Here is a 20981-nt window from a genome sequence, read left to right as displayed (position 1 = left end):
TTTACCAACAGGATTGCCAATCTTATAAATATTTAACCACAAAGTTGTTTAATTTCAAAACTCCCGCCTGCCAAAATAAAATCGTTCTTTCCTGCCAAACTCCGCCTCCTGACATGCTAATTTTACTTATTTTGATTTCAGGTCATTAACTCCTCAGAGCATAGATCCTTTTTGTTTTAAACAATGTGCATGAGAATTTCCACATACATATCTTCAAAATTATTCAGATGGAAAACAATTCGCCTAATTTTTTAACCCGATATACTTTTACCGACATTCACGACACTTTCGCATCTTACGTACAGTAATACAAAACAATGGCAACATGCAATTCTCGTTTAATTAACTTCATTAATATAACACTTTAACCCATGCGTTTGAAATATAAAAATTAGTCTTTTTTCTTTTTGTACGTGCAGAAATTTATAAGGGATCTTCGTACGGCTAAAATTATTTCAATCAACAGAAGACATGAATCCATTTCGAATAGAGCGAAAGGGTTTTTCTCATTACTGTAAATTCTTGGCGGCTTTTCTGCATATATTCATCCACTTACCAAACCGACACAAAGATGATTTGCAGGAGTACCAATAGTAGTATGTCTTTCAACCGCTCAACTCTTTTACGTCCATAGATGTATAGGAATTTTTCGTTACCTCACCTAACCGTACTTTAGCAAAAAAAAAAAAAAAAAAAAAAAAAAAAAAAAGTTAATTTGCTTGATTGATACGATTTAAAAAAGAAGTCTAGATCTGTAATCTAGTTGTGGAATCGTTTTTGACTAATAATAAATATACCGGTACAAGTTAATCAGATATTCTTGTGTGTTGAAGAAAATAGTCTAGCAATGGATTACATTTTAAATGTTTGCAAACAGCATCAAAGGAAAAAAAAATTCACATACTGGTACAGAGCATTTCTACACAGACCAGTCCCACTTAATTATGTTCCATCGACTTACATGACAGTGTGGAGAACCCGTCCAATGAAGCTAAGTGGTGGAGGGTGGAGTAGTACAGGTCTGTGTAGGTAAGCATGTATGGACTGTCCGTAGGGCAGCATATGACCAATTGTCACCCACCAAGAGATTTTGTTAGAAAGTTAAAGTGGGGCCAGTCTGCATAGGAACTCTATGTGCATGGAAATTACGAATTATTAAGAACAATAGTACAATCAACCATACATAACTCCCCTCTCCAAATAAATGTACTTCTACACAATTTCTCATGATGAAGTTTTGTCTTCATGTGCAATGTTTGAAGAAAATTGTAGGCCTATAAAATGTACTCCATCAAAGTCAGAGAAAATTCATGAAACATACATATTATAACAGGATTTCTCACTAGCTACACACTTTAGTTGTGCTCTGCAATTTCAATTTGGTAGTAAATGAATATGAAAATATTTCGGCCACTGAAACAGGCACATACTTAATTGATATATACAAATCACTGATACCAGAACCTACAATCTGAAACCACTACTCTAACTAGATCGATCAAATATCTCTAATTAAGGACGTCACACAATCATTACTCAGACCACTTACCTAAATTGTCATGTCTACTACTCTTTCAAAACTCGGTTTTGCAAGGTGTTATCTGCTGTGATGATCTTTTTGAGCGAGAAGTTAACGAAGTTCAGCATCTGAAATTAATAATCACTAGAAACATCTGTAGTCTCATATTATTTTTAAAATCAATTATTTAACGACACTTGTTCAAATATGAGAGTATCTAGCATCAATAAAATTGGTGATAGAGAGATATTGAGACAGTCTCAGTACTTGCCATAGGATCACTTGATGTTTGCTTTACAGTTGGGGAAAACCTCGAGAAAAATAAAATAACCAGATAATCAGCCAAAGCAGAATTCGAATTCTTGACAGTAACTTCCGATCAGTAGCCACATTACTGCATGAGCTATGCCACTGGCTAGTCTCTTAAATTAATAATAAACTATAACATACAAACAATTAATGGTCACTTTTCCAAATCGTTTATTCTGAATAACTAATTTTTCGAAAGATATTACTTCCGAATTATTTTTCCGAAAGTTAACTTCCAAACATATTACTTCCGAATAATGTCCGTAATATGTTTAAATAAATGAAGATAATATAAGGGTGGATGAAGTCTATTTAATTTCAATAAATTCGTCAATTATCAACTTACTATGAATAACTACATAAATTATACAGTTAAGTTATGCTCAATGATATGAAGACACTTCAGGTGACGATTTTCTTCCTTGTATTGGTGGTACTGCAGAACAATTATTTATTTATTTATTTTTTTGCAGTGTTATCCATTTCTTTCTAGGTAAGTTCTTCACTTGTTGTCACATCGTAAATTCCCTCAGTAAAGTTTCTAATTTCCCTTGGAATGTCACTTTATGTAAAGAGAAAATATATTGCATGTCCTTCATTAATTACTTATTTTATCATAGGCCCATACTCTCCATTTGTAAACCGAAACAAAAATAAAACATTTAAACTGGATGACTTATTCTATGTGCCAGTATATTCCTGATACAGTGCAGCATTTTTTTTTTTTAATCTTTCATCATACAAAACTTTAAAATCTTAAATCTAAGTGAATTTAAATAACATTAAAAATACTAATTCTTAGACAGCTATAATGAAGGGCATAAGGATCGAGAGCACTATAAGGACACATTCCAATAGAGAATATACCGTATCTGAGGATTTAGTTATTTGTAGTTAATCCAATAAAACAGGATGGTACAAACGTGTAAACACTTTTCTGGCACAGTGCATTGTTTGTATAAGTTAAATGTAAGAACTGGTTATGAAATTTAATGAAATAGGATTTGCATAAGCTACTGCAAACTGACAAGAAAATTATTGTTATTATAACATCAATAAAAATTGCCAGCAATTATAATATTGCTAAAGTTTGGTGTATCCAGGGTATGGTTAAATAACTATACGATAATTTGAACTCGATGTATCACTCACAGCCTTCTCAGAAAATGCTTGGCACCAAAATTATTTTTGAACAAAGATTAAAAAATCAAAATTGACTTCCAATAGAAATATTGTTTGGTACGCATTAATACTCATAAAGAAGTTCAATGTTGATTGCTTTCCTTCAATATTTGAAGGATTGATGTATCATCTTAAACATTAAGGTCTTTTGTTTTTAGGGTTTGCAAAGAAAAGTATGTGTGTCAAGATACCAGTAAAAATTGAATACATCAAAAGTAAAATTAAGCCTATATCTGAATTTCAAAATGAATCCAATAAACTCGATGGTAAAGTCATATAATATGAGTAAATAAACAATAGTGAATTATGACAACTACTCAACATGAAAAACATTATTAGACGTGAAAAAAAGTAAACTGAATATAAAATTAAATGCAAATTCTATTTAAAGAAAATGAAATAAAGTTGTTGTTTTCTAATGCCAGGTGTTTGACAATAGTCATTTGACCTCTTGCACTCCAATATTTTTCAAAGATATTATCATGAAATAAAAAAGTTTAAGTTTCAATAAGAATGAGTTTCAGTGATACCAAAATTTATTATGCGGAGAGACAAAAATGCACAGTGCTCTCAAATGTTTGTTCTAGATTATATTACGTTATTGCTAATTCTTTATTGAAACACACAAAATAAATCAAGTCTCTGAACTTTTAAATTACATGTACAATCTATAGTTGTGTATATTACATTTGCTTGGGCATAACACACACAAAAAAAAAATAATAATAATAACAAACTTGTACTAACAATGGAAAATATGCTGTACATTATATTACATGGTACACTGGTAATTAACTCAGTTTTAACAAAGAGTATTGACGATTCACAAACAAAATTAGGCTTCCAAAGGTTACCAATACACAACGAAATAAAATCAAACCTTTTTGTTAATAGCTTCAACTACATATTATATATCTGCGTGTATTTAACTGCAGCTAAGAATGCTGTAATTATCAGTTTCACTATAAGCTAGTTTCTCATACATATGAGTTACTTAAAAAAAATTCAAATTTCGGTTTCCAACCTATTCTAATGTACCGTACACTTATTATACTTAATTAAAATTCATTAATGTATGATCCTATTTTGTACAATTTTGCTAAATGTTTACTGAAACTCCTGCAATATAAAAATATACAGTAGTAATGATCCTTCATTTGCCCTGCTACTATCCAATGAACTAAAAAATACAATTCTATGAAATCTTGAAACATCGATTATTATTTATGTGACGTAATTTTTTAAAGTTTAATACTACTGATTTTAACTGTATTGCAATTTATAATATATAGGAGGTTAGTTGGGGACTCAGGTTTTCGTCCAGAGCCACCCGGCGAGGAACACACGCGAGTCTCCGGCACTTTTAGGCCTACAATCCTACTGTTACAATGCTTAAAAGTTACAGTACTTACCAAGCTCACATTCGTTGCTCAAAATGTCCTCCATTTACTGCAACACACATTTGACATCTTTTTTATGAAATTTGCAGTCACTCTTGTAAGATTTTTGAGGCGTGTGTTCAAATTTTTACCAATCTCGTCTAATTTCTCTTCTGACAGAACACGGCATTCTCTTTTCAGTTGTCCGTTTCCCAAACCTGTCCACATGAATTTATTGTAAAGTCGTCTTACTGTACTGACAGCTGAAACAGGTCTCTCTGGAAACTTTTCCCAAAATTTGCGTTGTGTCGCCACACAAAATTTTCGTTTCTGTATCTATGTATTGTATAGATAAGTACGTTCACATAATGAATAAGTCATTACAACAGTAGCCTACACGGAGCACCTTAAACTTAAGATTACAACTTTCATCGCCAACTTACTTCTCAGAACACAACACAACTAAAGCAAAATTGCTTGCGCGCGTGTCGAGAATGCGGGCGCACTATTCCCGCTGATCATGCCATGTCTTGGCAGGGAACAACTCCTACAAAACCCAAGCGTCCCCAACTAACCTCCCTGTAGATATTGTATATTGTAAACTGTAAATAAATACTGAATTAGCATTGCTTCATATTTTCATTTCAACATTCTACCCAACCAAACACTGCATTAATTGCTATAGTACAATCATAACGAGATAGTTGTTTTTAAAGGTCACTAGCAAAAGAAATAGGGCAAATCGTAAAACAGCGAACGCTAAGCTCCGCCCACGACCCCTTTCCACTTTTCCCTACAAGCTCACAACACACTCTAGCGCGAAAGAGTGAAAATAGGGGTTTAGGGTGGGGTGACATCTAGTGGAGGAAAGTGGAACAAAAAGAGTGAATGCGGCATCTATGAAACAAAAGAGGAACTTCGTCCTCTCTCTCTCTCTCTCTCTCTCTCTCTCCAGCCTCTCCTTCTCTTTTCCTTGCTTCATGTCTCTTTTTTTTTTCTTATGACTTTGCGGAAGGTAGTATTCGATCCGTCGATCTTCCTAACGAAACGCACGCATTTTGGTCACGCTTTAGACCTCTCGGCTACCGAGATGAGTTGGTGGTAGAAGGGAAAATGAATCTATTTATGTTCAAGAGAACTGCCATAACGTATTGCAGAAATGCAATGTGTGTCGTTGGAGGAAAAAAACGTAGTGTCGAATGTACATTACTTGTGGGTGTTGTCTAATGCATATTAATTTGGTTGTATTGTGTTGTGATGTGTTGTAAAATATGAAATTCGTGCTAGGCGGTAGGCAGTGATATACCGAAGCGGGGCAGATAGTAGAGAGAGAGAACTGGAGAGCAAGGGTGGGGATAACTTCTCCTACTGACATTCGCTGTTTTACGATTTATCCAAGAAATACAGTATATATCAACGAATTCTTGTTATGAGGGAAACAAAGTAAGAGAAAATAATCATACACGCATTTCATTCTTACTGATTCCAACCTCTTAACATCGTATTAATTTTTGTCATTGTGTATCGGTTATCTTTGGCATATTTTAACACTAAAGAATTACAAAAACAACACATACAAGTACATAGAATGATTATTGCAAAGACTTCGTATTTGTTGAATCTGCAACACCGAACCGTGAATATGCAATGAGAGATTACCATATATAAATATGTCAACAGACACCTGTATAATCCTCAGCAATAGAGTTTTATTATCTTCAGAAAACAATGCGTTGAAAGTCAAATAATGTACTATGAAAATTGATACAATATTCTTAGCCTAACTAGAAATTTATAGATCAAAGTTTTTTCAAGGCAGAATAGTTCAACTTCACTCCTGAAGAGCCTCAGTGTTAATCATCAATTTTGTTTGGATATCAGATAATACCACAGTCTAGTATATACAGTCGCAAAGCTCAATACATAGTAAATATGCAAACATTAGATAGTTGCTCACCACTAGGATCGCTAATATCGCCTCATTATAGGCAATGCAAAATAGTACCGTCACAGTCTATTGTTTCTAGCACCCTCAAAACTCAAGCTTCATGACTGTATATAGTAGACTGTGGTAATACTACGCATTATTTCAATACAATTTTTGTTAAGGTAGAGTTCTGAAAGTCACATAAACAACTTAAATTATTAAATCTTTGTAACAAACATATGATGTACATGTATTCCTTTAACATTCAGCACCTTTCGAATCTAGAGCAAGGAAATTATAAATTGTCTATTGCACTAAAGACAACTCAGGTTAGAAATATATTCTACAAAACAAAACTCTTTACATATAGGAAAAAAAAAAGAGAAGGAAAAAGAAGGACATATTAACACTAAAGAAATCTTAATTGTGTAGTGAAATACTGTGGAGTTCTATGGCTTGTATGAAAAGTAATAAAATGCAATAGGGAATGTAGGTAATAAAATATGAGTGCTATGATGATCATATAGCCTCTACTCAAGAAGTCAAACAGCTAGTTACAGTATTTTGTCTTAAAAGAAATCACATTTCTCATTCTTCATACATACATACTTTCAAATAATACACAAAGAACACAATCATCTCATTTTATTTTGGATCCTTGCGTTCTTCTAGCACAGGGATGTCAATCAGAGCGTATATGCGTTACGAGAACACTTGCGCCACTGGAGCACGCAGAGTGCGCCAGCTTCGAATACGTGCTTCAGTGAGGGTTGTACAATGTACAGTTGGCATTAATCATGCACCCAGCGAAATAAACTAGAACTTTTCTATCGATCTCTTGCTGCAAACATAGAAACTGTACCACTAGATTGCAGCTAGAAATAATTCATATTGGGAATACAACGTTGTTAAAACATGCATATAATAATCAGGACCTCCTTACCTTTTACAAATGTTTGAGCCCAGAACTGAATCCTATGGTCCGTAAATTTGCAACTCAAATTATAACAATTTTCGGTAGCTCATATATATGTGAACAATTTTTTTTAATTTATGAAGCTAACAAAGTGAACACTAAGGACCAAATTATCTGATGACAGTATGCGTGCTACGGTTCGACTTGCTACTTCAAATAACGTAGTACCAAATATTACAAGACTGGTATCGAACAGTATCATAGGAACGATTCTGGTGAAACTTCATTTTCAAATGTTAATTTTCCTTATTTTCGCCGTTACAAAGATACAGTAGTAATTTTAATAACCAAGAATGTTCAGAATTCATTATATATGTTATGTTATTTGTAAAGCAGTATTCAATCAATCAATCATGTTTATTTGTCAGAATCACATTAGCGTAATTATAGACAATGGTCAATAAAAACAAACAGATTAAAATTCCAAGTTCATATGGCTGTCGGCTATAATAGTTTACAAAACTAACATTGGCTGACTATTATGATTAAACTTCATTTTCCAATGTTCATTTTCCCTATTTTCGCTATTACTGAAGATAGTACAGATTGTAATAACCAAGAATATTCAGAAATCTTTCTATCTGTTATGTTATTTTTAAGTTACTAAAACAGTACTCGACTATAATAGTCTACGAAACTAATCTTGGCTGACTATTGTAAAGCATATATAAATTATTCAGCTATCAGATAATTGCATTTAATATAAATATATAAACAAAGGTATAAGGAATTATTATTACATCTGGACACCAGATCATTTTCACTTTGTCCGCCCCTGTGTCTTGCTCGTTTCTGTGTTTACGGAATTCCACTCCAGCATTTAAGCACGTGAAGGAATCGAACATCGGTTATGCACTCTTTCTTTGACATCGTTGTTCTAGCACATATACAGTCGAACCTCAATTTTACGTCCCCCTGTTATCCACTTTGCAGATTAACAGTCTTCAGCTTACATTTTTTTTAAATATTTACGAACTTCCTTGCGAAGGCGTAAATGAAACACTGGGATCGAGCAATGATGTAACTGTGGTTGGTAGCTCGAGCAAGACTATTGTTCCAGCAAACAATGAAAAAAGGAATGTGTGAGCAAAGACGAGCATATTTGTATCTGGGTACTAACTCTTTCTAGAATTTGAGAGATAGTCTTGAATCTGTGTCAATGACCATAAATATCCCCCCCCCCTTTTTTTCTTTGTAGTTTGGGACGGTTGTTTCATTCAAGAGTTATATTGGTACCCTTGTCTAAACATGTAGAGTTCAAAGAGAAAAGGATTGTGATTAATACTGATAGAAAAATAAAGATAATCAAATTACTTGCCAATGGAGAACTTGAAGCAAATCTGGTGGCAGAGTTTGAAGTAGGCATTATGACGGAGTGTGGTATAATAAAAGGAAAAGCAGTTCTTAAGTTTCAATGATCTTATAAAGCGGAAAACAATGAAGGAATAAGCATGAAAACTATGGATACAGGCTTTTTCATTTGGTTTCAACAGAAGCATAATGCAGGTACTCCAGTCACCAGTAATATTATAACCAAGCACAGATCTAGTGTCTATTTCAATACAATGAATTATCCATCATATTCAATTAACCTTCCAGTCTATTATTAAAGATAATCAGAGTTCTACTGTAAATGGAATTAATTCTTCTAATCTTTCAGATACGTGTCAAAATATAAAATCTACCACAGAAATACCGTGAAACCAGGTGGCCCGGGTTCGAATCCCGGTCAGGGCAAGTTACATGGTTGAGATTTTTTCCAGGGTTTTCCCTCACCTCGATATGACTTAATGCTGGGTAACTATCAGTGCTGGATCCCGGACTCATTTCACTGGCATTATCACCTTCAATCCATTCAGATGCTAAATAACCTGAGATATTGATACAGCGTTGTAAAATAACCCACTAAAAAACCCACAGAAATATAAATCCTGTAATAAAATAAAATGTGTATTTATGAAAACCATACGTATCTTAATTTCTATAACACTATAAGTAATAATACTATGTGTAAATGCAATGTTATTAGTGGGGAAACGGTATATGATTTATAAACGAAAAAAATCCAAGTAATTAAAAAAGAAAGTGAACAAAGAGGCTTTAATTATTTGGGAACAAAAAAAAGTAGTTTTTCTTATATACCACATTATTCTTTCAAACAGTAATTTACTATTATGTACCAGCTTAAATATAAAAAACCCAATAACAGTAACTATTCATGTGAACTACAGGAATGAAACGAGTCACTCTGACATAAAGCTCGGCAATAGGTATATAATTACGTATTTACCCGTGTAATAGACATACTTTTTTTTTTTTTCGATTTTTATAACAAAAAACTAGGGTGCGTCCTTTATGCAAGGAAAAAATTTTAGTGGGGGGAGGGAAGGGGAAGTATTAAAGGTGTTCTAGCTCGAATGCTGAAATAATCAATAGAATATGTAATGATATATGGACCGTGACTAATTTATATATCGATTGCATCGCACTTGAGACGACCGATAGTTAGCAGCAGTTGTATAAACAGCTGTTAACTTGAAACAATGAATACAGCGACAATAAGACAAGACACTTTAGTGTTATTATTAACATTACCCTTACTACATCACATATTCTTTATATATGAGGTCTCGCCCACCTCATTGAATATTACACGACTACTATGAAGTAGCCAATGTGTATTATCACCATTTAATACGAGAAAAATTCGTTCCAGCACCGGGAATCGAACCCGGGATCTCTCAGCTCTATGCGCTGAGTGCTCTTTCCAACTGAGCTATGCCGGGACACAATCCATGGTGCCGGAACGAATTTTTCTCGTATTAAATGGTGATAATACACATTGGCTACTTCATAGTAATCGTGTAATATTCAATGAGGTGGGTGAGACCTCATATATAATGAATATGTGATTTATTAACTGTTAGCAGTTGTCACAAACTGATGTTGAATATGGACATAAAGTCATTTAAATATGTGTTCCTGCATGTATGACTTACATTGTCTAAAGTGCAGGTAGTAAGGCCGTAAAGCATTACGAGAGGAGTTCGGCCAGCACTGTGGATTGTGTCCCGGCATAGCTCAGTTGGAAAGAGCACTCAGCACGTAGAGCTGAGAGATCCCGGGTTCGATTCGCGGTGCCGGAACGAATTTTTCTCGTATTAAATGGTGATAACTAGCCTTACTGTTACTGTCAAGGTTCAGCATCACTGCTATCATTTGTCACAGATTCACATTCCTCTATGCATCTATTATGCGGGGATTTTTTTTAAATTTTAATGCGAAAAATTGGGGTGCGTCCATTATGCGGGGACATCCATTACGCAGGTAAATACGGTATAATGATTTAATTCACTGAATGATCCTGTCTTTCTTAAAACAAACTGGCTGTAACTATCTGGTTGAATATTGATGTAATTATTTACGCACTCATACCAAGAATTTTATTCCCACCCACGCATATCAAATGTCACCTAGGACTATATAACTATATGATCATCACATTATAAATAGTGGAATAGAAAAAGAATAACAATACAATCACTTGCTCTTACGAACATCATATAGCACATGACAAACTCACAACACATAAAACTGGAAATAATGGAGATGATCTCCAAAAATATCTTCAAAACTACAGTAAAATTCTTAACAAACATTCCTAATATAATAATTGGCACAGTGTTGAAATATTGAGAAGTGAAATATAGGTATATATATTATATATAGAAGCTAGTATAAAATATATTTTATATAAATATTTAATTATATATATATTTATTTTTAAACTCACCAATGGATCTGAAGCAGAAAACATAACAGAAATTGTTGGAACAGGGTATGTAATTACACCCTATGATAATATAGCCTACACTGATGAGTTTAAGGTAGATGCCTTTACAGAATAGTAATAATTTTAAAGTGCAAATTCACATACTTACACAAGTAAACCATATACCTCAGAACAGAGGAAAGTAACCACTACTGAAAGTTCTGCAACTAAATACTAGATGGAAGACTTACTTCTTGTTCTAAATTCAAACGTGGTAAGAAATATGTATATCTTCTACTGTTAGAAATTTATTTCCAAATCCAATATTATGATATGTTTGTGCAAAATTAAATTACCATTAAGCATTACATAATAACTACAACCAGAAAGAATTATGGATGGGAGGAAATAGTCATGATCTATTGTAAAATAAATCCTGAAATCTGTAATCTCCTCTTAGCCATTGCCGTTAACATAAATCTGACATTCAGCTCATTTATGACAAACTCTCCACAGATACACATCATGCATAGCATGGCCTGCCAAAGTGGTGTGCAACTTAAAAATGGGCCATAGTCCTGCCATCTATTCGCAATATGCGGAACCCAAATCATGTGAGGCATTGGATAGCACACATCATTTATAAAAATATACAGATCATGTACATGTTTAATTTACATTTATTTGCTGTAGATGCTCATATTATCAGATGATAGCAGTGGCGTATACTGGTTAAAGGGTTTGGGCTACCACTGACCCTATTATTACACAAAATATATCTAACAATTACTTTAATTTTAATTACTATGGTAAAACTAATAATACAAAATTATTACATTATGTTATATTATAAACTTTTTCTTTTGTAATTTCCTTGGGCTACTGCCGGTAGCCCGGGTAGTCCGCAAAATACGCCCCTGGATGATAGTAACATACAGGGTGATCCGTTTGGGTATGGATAAAATAAAAACACCGTAAAACATTTACTACTGAACTTTATTTGTTGAAACTTTGTGCATATAACACTGAAACATGGGAGATTCCTCAGAGCTCAACATGACCCCCATTGCACACCCTGCACAATTCATAACGGTGATGCAATTCAGCCCATGGGTGATTTGTTGAAAAGCTTGAGTAATTTTTACTCTCAGATCATCAATGTTCCTGAGTTTCTGTGAATAGACAATGTCTTTAACAAAACCCTACACGAAGAAGTCAGGAGGGGTTAGATCTGGGGAGTTTGGGGACCAAGCCAAGAGATAGCTGCTTCTCATACTGGGTTTTGCCCCTACGCTTCTGCATGTTTTTTTTTTTTTTTACACAGCACCTGTTTCTACAAATGTTCGATACCACAACATTATGGAATCGTATTTAGGTACATTACGCACACCATACTCACATCGAAATTCCCTTTGAACTCTTTTTAACACTCTCAAATTATTTAGCATACCAAAGAACACGTTGTGCCCACTGTCGATTTGTAGTAGCCATTTTAATTATCTACGATTTTCATTTGTCCTTTCAGATTATGCATTGTTGATTGTCATGTATGGAAACTCCCATCTTTTAATCATAATATAACCAACAAGAAATTTTTCCTACTATCATAATAGCTTTTTAATAATAAATTAATATTATCCATACCCAAATGAATCAGATTGTACAATGCTTGTGACAAGTGATTTGATGATGTTATTATGTAGGATTCAAAGCAGGTCACCACAAAACAATACAAGATTCACGAACAAATGTTAAAACTTACCAAATTATTATACTGACTTCACAATAAATTTAATATAAAAACTATTTCATAACAGTTAACAATTTGCTGAACTGTTTAGAGAGGTGTATGGACTAATAATTTCGAAAATCTACCTCAGGACCAATTTTTACTGAGGTACACACTCTCCAAAATAATTTTCAGGAAGAAAGTATACTAAATTCGCGAGGTTAGAATACACAATGGGGTAATACTGGAATACCTAAACCAATTGTGAGTAGAACCATCCAAAAAGTTTCTAATGCTATAATGAGAATGAGATGAAGATATGCAATGTTTCCTCAACTGAAGAGAGGCTGCAAAATGTCATGGCAATTGAATTCAACAGTAATCTGCACACACACGTTGATTTTCACTGCCTGTTTTCTTGCATTCCAGACTAACTTTCAGGTTACCAATTCCACTAACAAAGATTTTTCTATATTTAGTAAAATTAGATCCTCTATTTCTCTTCATACTATCAGTTTCGCGGTTCATTTCAATAACAAATAATATTTGTTAAAGAGGTCATTAACTATTTTCCTATTGTGAAGAGTGTTAAAATTTTAGCATGCATTAACAAACAACATTTCAGTGCATTGTTTTAATTTTTGTTGATGAAACAGCCCTTAGGCCCGGTTTCTTCAACCTTTGTTAAATTATAACAGTGTGTTATTCCATTTTAACTGTAAACTTAACAGTTGAAGCATTTCTTCAACTACTGTTAGTACTAACAGGCTGTTAAAACCTATGTTAATTTAACTGCCCAATTTCATGCAGTTAAATCATTTAACTCTGTGTTTGCATAGAAGTATCCAATATGGCTGGTGCGTTAGATTCTGAACTTATATATCTGGATTATTTAGAAAATGATATCCATGAATACATAAACAGAGGGGTTGATTTCTGTTATTTGACAGACCAAAAGTTCATACAAAGATATAGGCTATTTTCTGCCAATCCTCACTTTTCGCTTTCAACTTAGATCTGTTTGTTTGTTTATTCTGATTAATTGGTTTATACTGCAAAATAATTTCCAGCAGAAGGTTTCTTTCAAACGAAGAGAAATTAGTCCCATGATTTCTTTTTGTTCCATTTCATAACAGCAATACCAATACGCCGCTCTATGCTATTGTGATACAGCTGAGTAAAGAAGCAGAAATCAAATCTGAGAGAATAGAAAGACTTCTATCCTCTCTGAATCAAACAACGGAAACAAGCGAGAATCGCTATTGTCAGAGTTCAGAAAACAGAAGTGAGCCTATACTTGGTTATAGGTTACGGTTAAACTCTAGAATCTCTAGTCCTAACAGAGAGTTAACAAACAGAATGTTAAAATTTGAAATGTAAAGTTGAAGAAACGCAATATTTTTAACAGGAATTCATACTTTTAACTTACAGTTAATTAACGCTATGTTAGGTGCATTTTAACAAAGGTTGAAGAAACCGGGCCTTAGTTTTTTTAATTATTACTTTTATATAACCCAAGATGGCAAAAGAAACGTACACTTAATACAAATGTACTAACATAACGCAGGAGAATAATATTATTACACCTAAAGAGGAAATGAAGCAATATTAAATGAAAATGCAATATTACAATTTTAGACAGATTTGAAGATCACAAAAACCTCAATTTTATCTGCTATCTAGTATCAAGACTAACACTATTATGCTTTCACAAGAGTATATAAAACTGAATTTCTTTACTGGTAAAGGCCAAAAGGAAATTCACCTCATTTACGAGTACGTCCTGAAGTTAATGATACTGAAATTAAGTTCTTCCAGTAGCACAAGTTTCATACCACAGAGAATATAGACAATCTTAACCTCCTATGAGATAAAACTAATGGAATGGAATAATAGTACATTATGCAACGAGCCTATAATGAAGGTAATTAAGAAGTGAGTATGGATATTTATGAAACGAGCGCAAGCAAGTTTCATAATTTTCATACGAGCTTCTTAATTACCATTATAGGCGAGTTTCATACGACTTTTTATGCTCGACCATATTTCTAACGTGATATTATTAATTTTATTTGTATTTGACATTGAGCAATATTCCGTATATTGTGAGATGTGCGCAGACGCGAAAGTATTAATTTTTTCCGAGGAACAGATGTCCACATTGACCTTGCTAGGCCATAAGAACCTACAGAGATAACATTCAAATTAAATTAGACATTGAAAAACGAGATGACAAATTGAATTTATTTGAATATTATTTATAATTAACGCTAATTATTATAGTAACAGAACATAACCTTCTGTGACAGTATTGGATTTCCAGCCTCCGTGACTTTTCGCTAATTCTCTTTCGATTGCATATCCGAGAATAATCGATACTTGCGGTTTTATAACGGTAGAAAGCTGACCTGGCATTGGCTGAACAATTGTAACCTGAGTCGTCATTGGGTGAAAGACCTGACCTTTAATGAGTAGGTGTACTTTAATGACATGCATTAAAGGTCTACTACCAGGTGTATAATTACTACATTTTGGCATGGTCGAGCATAAAATTATTAATAAAACCCTTCAAAGACAAGAACTAGGCTGCAATGGTTGTAAATTACACATGAAATACGCCGTGAAGAATTTAATCTGTCAACACATAGAAATTGTATCTTTCATTCAACATATAATTTATAATAGAATATTTCTATTGTGAGAGATTCTATAATATAAAACACACACAACCCATAGAAGCTGAAAAGAGTTTTACATTGAAATTAATTACATTTAGCCTGTATATGTACATGAATTTGCACTTGTTATGTACGGTTGATAAGATACATGCACTAGGCATTATTTAACAGTTTAAAAGTAGATAGGTCTTTTGATATGTAAATATTAGACTTCTTAGAAAAATAGTACAATGGACAAATTAAGGACCTGAAAATATTTATGCTTTCTAGTTTTGTTGACAGCCATATATTAAGGTCACAGAACATCCTATCCATGTGTTCACATCCCAGTGCCATATTTCCTCTTCTTCAGATCATAATAGAACTTTTAATAGACTACGAACATCTTCACTTTGTTGTTGTTAACATTTTAACTCTTTAATACAACGAAAAGCTATTCTTAAAACGCAAATGATAAACCCTTAATAGGGAATAGGTACTTCATGGACATTTAATGATGCCATACTTCCACTACAAATGCATGCGTTTCTATTTTATCTCCTAAATTTAACTTCCAAAGTCACTCTTCAGCATCATTTTCAGATGGACGTAACTGACTTTTAAGGGGCCACGCTACTGAGATTTCTAATCTCCACAATTTTGATTGTAAGTTTTTGAAATTTTAAAATCAAATAGATGTTGATGAGTTACATGTGCACAATTATTTTCACAATTGTATGTTGAAAAATGTACTCGGAAAAAAATAAAATATAAAAAAGTGTCTATAATTTTAGTAAACAAATATCTGGGTCTCATATAAAGATAATTTGTTTCTTAAACTTTTAAAATGATGCTAAGACTACCTACAATGAAATGGTGCATGGGTTTGTTCCTAGTCAATACAGTTCATCAGTAAAAAAAAAAAAAATTAACTTTTAACATTGACCAAAACTGACGGAAATTCAGTAGTGTGTCCCCTTAAATATTCCATTAAGTTCTGGTAAGAGGAGATGTCTTTTATAATTACAACTTTTATGCATCAGACTATAGTGTCCAAGGAGGAACAAGGGAAAAGTTGTTCTGTGACAATATGATATGAGCAATCAGGCACTGCTACAGTTATCGAGACACTTACAAAGACTTTCCCTAACCCTAAAATGCATTTCTGTAAATAACATTAGCAAGTGTTTTCAATTTCCAACTACTAACAAAGTCACTGAAATAATCACTTGTAAACAGTCTATTTTTTATTTAAATAATTATGTTGTTGTTTCTGTAGTGTTCCATTAAGAATATGAATATAGGAGTTAAATCTGTAGTCAAAACTCTAATGAGTGCTCTGGATATAATAAAACTATTATATATTGCAAGAGGAAAGCTACCTAATCTTCATTCCATACAAGAAAACTTCGCATGTAAACAAATGCACGTGTCTGAAAGCCTTCTATTGGCTGCAGGACAATGAACCTCTTTATGGCACCTAGAACATTACGCAACATTAGTTACGTGTCTGAAAGCATATCTGTCATATGTTTTCGAAGTCTTCATGAAAAATTTACTGTTTTTCTAAACACAAGAAGGAAATACGATATTTGAAGCAGTTGGAAAACTAATTAAGGGAACCAGGTTGTGATTAGGTGTCAAAACTCCGATTTTTTATTTTGTGTTTAAAAAAAAAGGACAAAACTTGCTCTTTAAAACAATATAAATATTGTGGGGGGTAGTTCTGCAGATAAGTCCTTTAAATAGCCTCTTGCAATTTAACGGTGCATGTAATTCATATATCCTTCTTTTTTTTTAAATGCAGTTTTCCATAAGTTGATATTTTTCAAAATTAAGTGCATTTTTCTCGGAAACTACTTAATCAATTTCCATAAAATTTTTACATTGTTTTTTGCAGCCTGCATTCTACTTAGCAGACCTACGGTTTAAGAATATCACACACATAATACGAGAAAAAGATATATATGCATTGAAAAAAATTGCAAAAAATGTTAAACAAAGTTCAATATTTTTCTCATTCACTAGGGGTGAAATATAGAATTAATTTTTGCTTTGAAATTTACAGTACACATTACTAGATAATTAAAAAAAATACAAGGCATACGAGTGAAAATTGTAGCAAATAATGTGCACCTGAAGAATAATGTACACTTAGCGAATTGGGAAAACAGGTTATCAGTTAGGATCCTTTCTTTTGCACTTGGATACGAAACTAATTAGCTGTCTTTTATACCACTGAATTCAGAATGACTGATTGTATGAGCATGGAAATTGTTATTCTAATCTGAGCACTAAAAGCCTAGAAATATTGAACTGAACTTTTATACTGAAAATTTTTAATCCTACAGGCAGCACTACCCAGTTCCCTTAAGGCTGTCAAGGAAGAATGTAATTTGTAGGTAGGGTCAATAAAAGACCAATGACTAAGAAGTGTGATGATAACATAATAAGGAGGTTGTGTAACTTACCTAGGCCGTGTCACCACAGAATCAGTTCCTATTACTGTTTGCTCCTTATACTGTATTATAATACAGTGATGGTACTGTGTTATATTGCAATATGTTTATGTACATTAATAGTGCGGGCTGTAATGGCTGAACTGGATGTCAGTAATTCAGGACTTAAACATCATAAGAGAAACCCTTTAGAAACAGCTTGTTACCTCACGTGAACACTTCATAATGTATATTCTTGTAAAAATCTCACATAATTCGATGCTATATGTTAGGTTGCTAGCTTAAAATAATTATCTGTTATGTTATGTCATCTGTTATTGCTCCACACATGTAGATGCATACCTTATTTTCCGGTGTAAACATAGGACCAATCAGCAATTGGGACACAGAAGGATATTGCAGTCTTCTTGTATGGAATGAGGATTACAAGCATCCAAAAAATCATATTTTTAAATGTAGAAAAGAATACTTAATGAAATAATGTAAATTTAACTATTCTCTGCATCTCATCATATTCTGATCAGTACTCAAAACCATGGGAAGTTTTTCAATGAGATGCTTAGTTACTGAAGTAGCAGAGAGTATAATGCAATCCAGATTCTAATATTGCTAACAGTATTTGGAAATAAATTTCAACATGTCTACGCTTTTCGAAATGTAAAGTTTGAGATATCCATGCAAGTATTTAATAATGAAGATTATCATATAGAATAACATGCAATAATATTTGTCCTGTTATGAGCATTATACCATCACTTAAGAATTCAGATTAAAATTTCTTACTTTAAAGTAACTGCTAGCTTAAGCAAATTAGTAATACAATTTGTTTAAAGATTTTAGAAAATGTTAAAGTATTATAGATGTTAATTCAGACTAGAATGCACATAGCCTCTATTGAGAAACAATTTTGGAATTATGCAAGATCACGTCTAACCAGGCAAAAACTACATTTTCCTATTCAATTAGATGTTTAAAAATTGCAATTGAATGGTTTAAGTGCAAATTATCTCAACTTTTAAATTGCAACACTGTAGCATTCAATTAAATGATGCCATATTTTCAATATCCAGAATGATCACATACAATTTAATGCAAATTCAGGAACAAACATTTTATAAATATTACAAAATACTAATAATGTATGAATAAAGAATTTCATATTCACCTGTAGAGTTATAGAATATATTTGTACCTCGATTTTTTAAACACTAATTGAAACAACAACAAAAAATTGTTCTAATTAAAATCAGACTATAACGACGCTGTTTTAAAAAATGATGTCAGCTTACTCTACACTGTGCATAATAAAAGTGCACATTGCTTTATGGATGGTGATTAGAAACAGGACGTTATCACCAAGAGATGAGGCACCAGTATCAATGTTGCAGTAAAACTGTCTTGCCAGTTCTTGACAGCTTGCCTTCAGTTCACATAATACATCTTGCTGCTACCGTCGATTACCGGAACGTCTACCATTCTCCTGTGCTGCCCTTCGTTTTGCAGTTTGCCTCTGATGCTCATACTCGAAATCTTCTTCTGTCAGGTTAAGACGATGCATCTGTCAAGCAAAAACACTCAGCATAATAAATTGTAGTTATGACGAACAAGTCAGGCACGAAATAAAACAATTCTGTTATGCAGACTTGGAATATAAGGTTTCAATGACCATAACCTCTAAAGAATGTTTCTGTGTATATATCCAGGATGAGTATTAATCACTTTTTAACGAATCTCTATAGGACTAATAAAAGTTGGATTTTCTAAAGATGGGGTTTTCATTTAATACAACCAAGGAAGGCTGAGAGCAGAAATTAAAACACTCTTAGGCCAGTTACCTACATTTTTAAGGGATGAAATGTTGAACTTTCTATTTTCTACTTTTTTTTTAAGCTAGAGATTTAATTTTGTTGCATAGAGCAATCCATTCTTATTAGTTTTAATTGCCCAAGTTTCTTTCGAACCAGTTTAACAGTTTTTTTACATATTAAAAAAAATGTCTTTTCAAAATGTATCTACTCCCACAAAATATAATTTGCAGTCCTAAAGAAATTGTAAAGAATATTTGGCATGCATATAATTTAACAGCAGAGCCATAATTTGAATTTTGAATGTATGAGTGATCTGAAAAAATTTTATCCAATCATTTTAAAATTTTTAATTTTTTTTTTTAGTGTCTGGATAGTATTCATTTTTGAATAATTTCGAGGAAAAATTGTTCTGGGGCCGGGCATCGAACCCAGAACTACGTACGTTAAATCAAAGGTCCCGGCCCCGGAACAATTTTTCCTCGAAATTATTCAAATCAACTTTACAGGGAGTTATACCTGAAATCTTGATTTGCAGTATTCATTTTTGTATTTTTGAAAATATTTACTTTATTCAAAGAAGGATCTGTAGTTTTGTTAACAATACTCTTCAGAATAAGCAGTAAAAAATTCAAATGCTTAGCTAGCATGAAATTTGGAGTCTATAGTATTGAATTTATTATTAGCAAATAAACATTAACAATAACTTTCATAAATACATAATACGATATTTTCACAGAATCAAAATTTAAATTTAAAGTAGCAGTAGCAGCAGCAATAGTAGTAGTAACAATAATAATAATAATAATAATAATAATAATAATAATAATAATAATAATAATAATAATAATAATAAAATCCTCTGTAACTCTGTGTAAATTACAATTTTTTTAAGAATGTGCTGGTTATATCTGGATGCAGGCAGAAAACATTTTGAGAAACTGTCATGAAACACATGACTATATTCCATTCCATAATGTCTGGCAAATGATCTATAATCTTTTCGCTGTAAGAAAAATCCTAATGTAAACAATAGCACGTGGCTGAAGTGAGGCTTCATTGACCGCTGTTTGGCGCCATAGATTCTCAGTACGTGTTCCCACCTACTGTTGTACATTCTGTTTCATATTAAACATTTCCCGTTACTCGTCAAGTAGGCCTAACCTCACTACTATGCATTCGTTTGCTTAGGAAACATTTACTTTATAATTACTGCAATTAAATTATTTTTAAGTCTTATGTCTTCAGAATGGACAGTTGAGGATAC

General features: G+C 32.8%; 1 protein-coding gene across 2 annotated transcripts in view; it reads right to left on the bottom strand.

Moving 5' to 3' along the window:
• Positions 1–2120: 2120 nt before the first annotated feature.
• The window catches only part of wkd (TBC1 domain family member whacked), an 81142-nt gene continuing 62281 nt past the window's right edge, over positions 2121–20981 (bottom strand). For both annotated transcript variants that reach the window (XM_069828007.1, XM_069828006.1), the window contains exon 9: positions 2121–19467. In XM_069828007.1, the coding sequence (XP_069684108.1) occupies positions 19357–19467 (111 nt within the window). In that variant the 3' untranslated portion in view covers positions 2121–19356. The remainder of the gene's footprint in view (positions 19468–20981) is intronic.

Source organism: Periplaneta americana, chromosome 6, assembly GCF_040183065.1.
Source record: "Periplaneta americana isolate PAMFEO1 chromosome 6, P.americana_PAMFEO1_priV1, whole genome shotgun sequence".
NCBI classification, from domain to species: domain Eukaryota; kingdom Metazoa; phylum Arthropoda; class Insecta; order Blattodea; family Blattidae; genus Periplaneta; species Periplaneta americana.
Note: the sequence above shows the minus strand (reverse complement) of the source record. Positions and strands in the feature narration are given on the sequence as shown.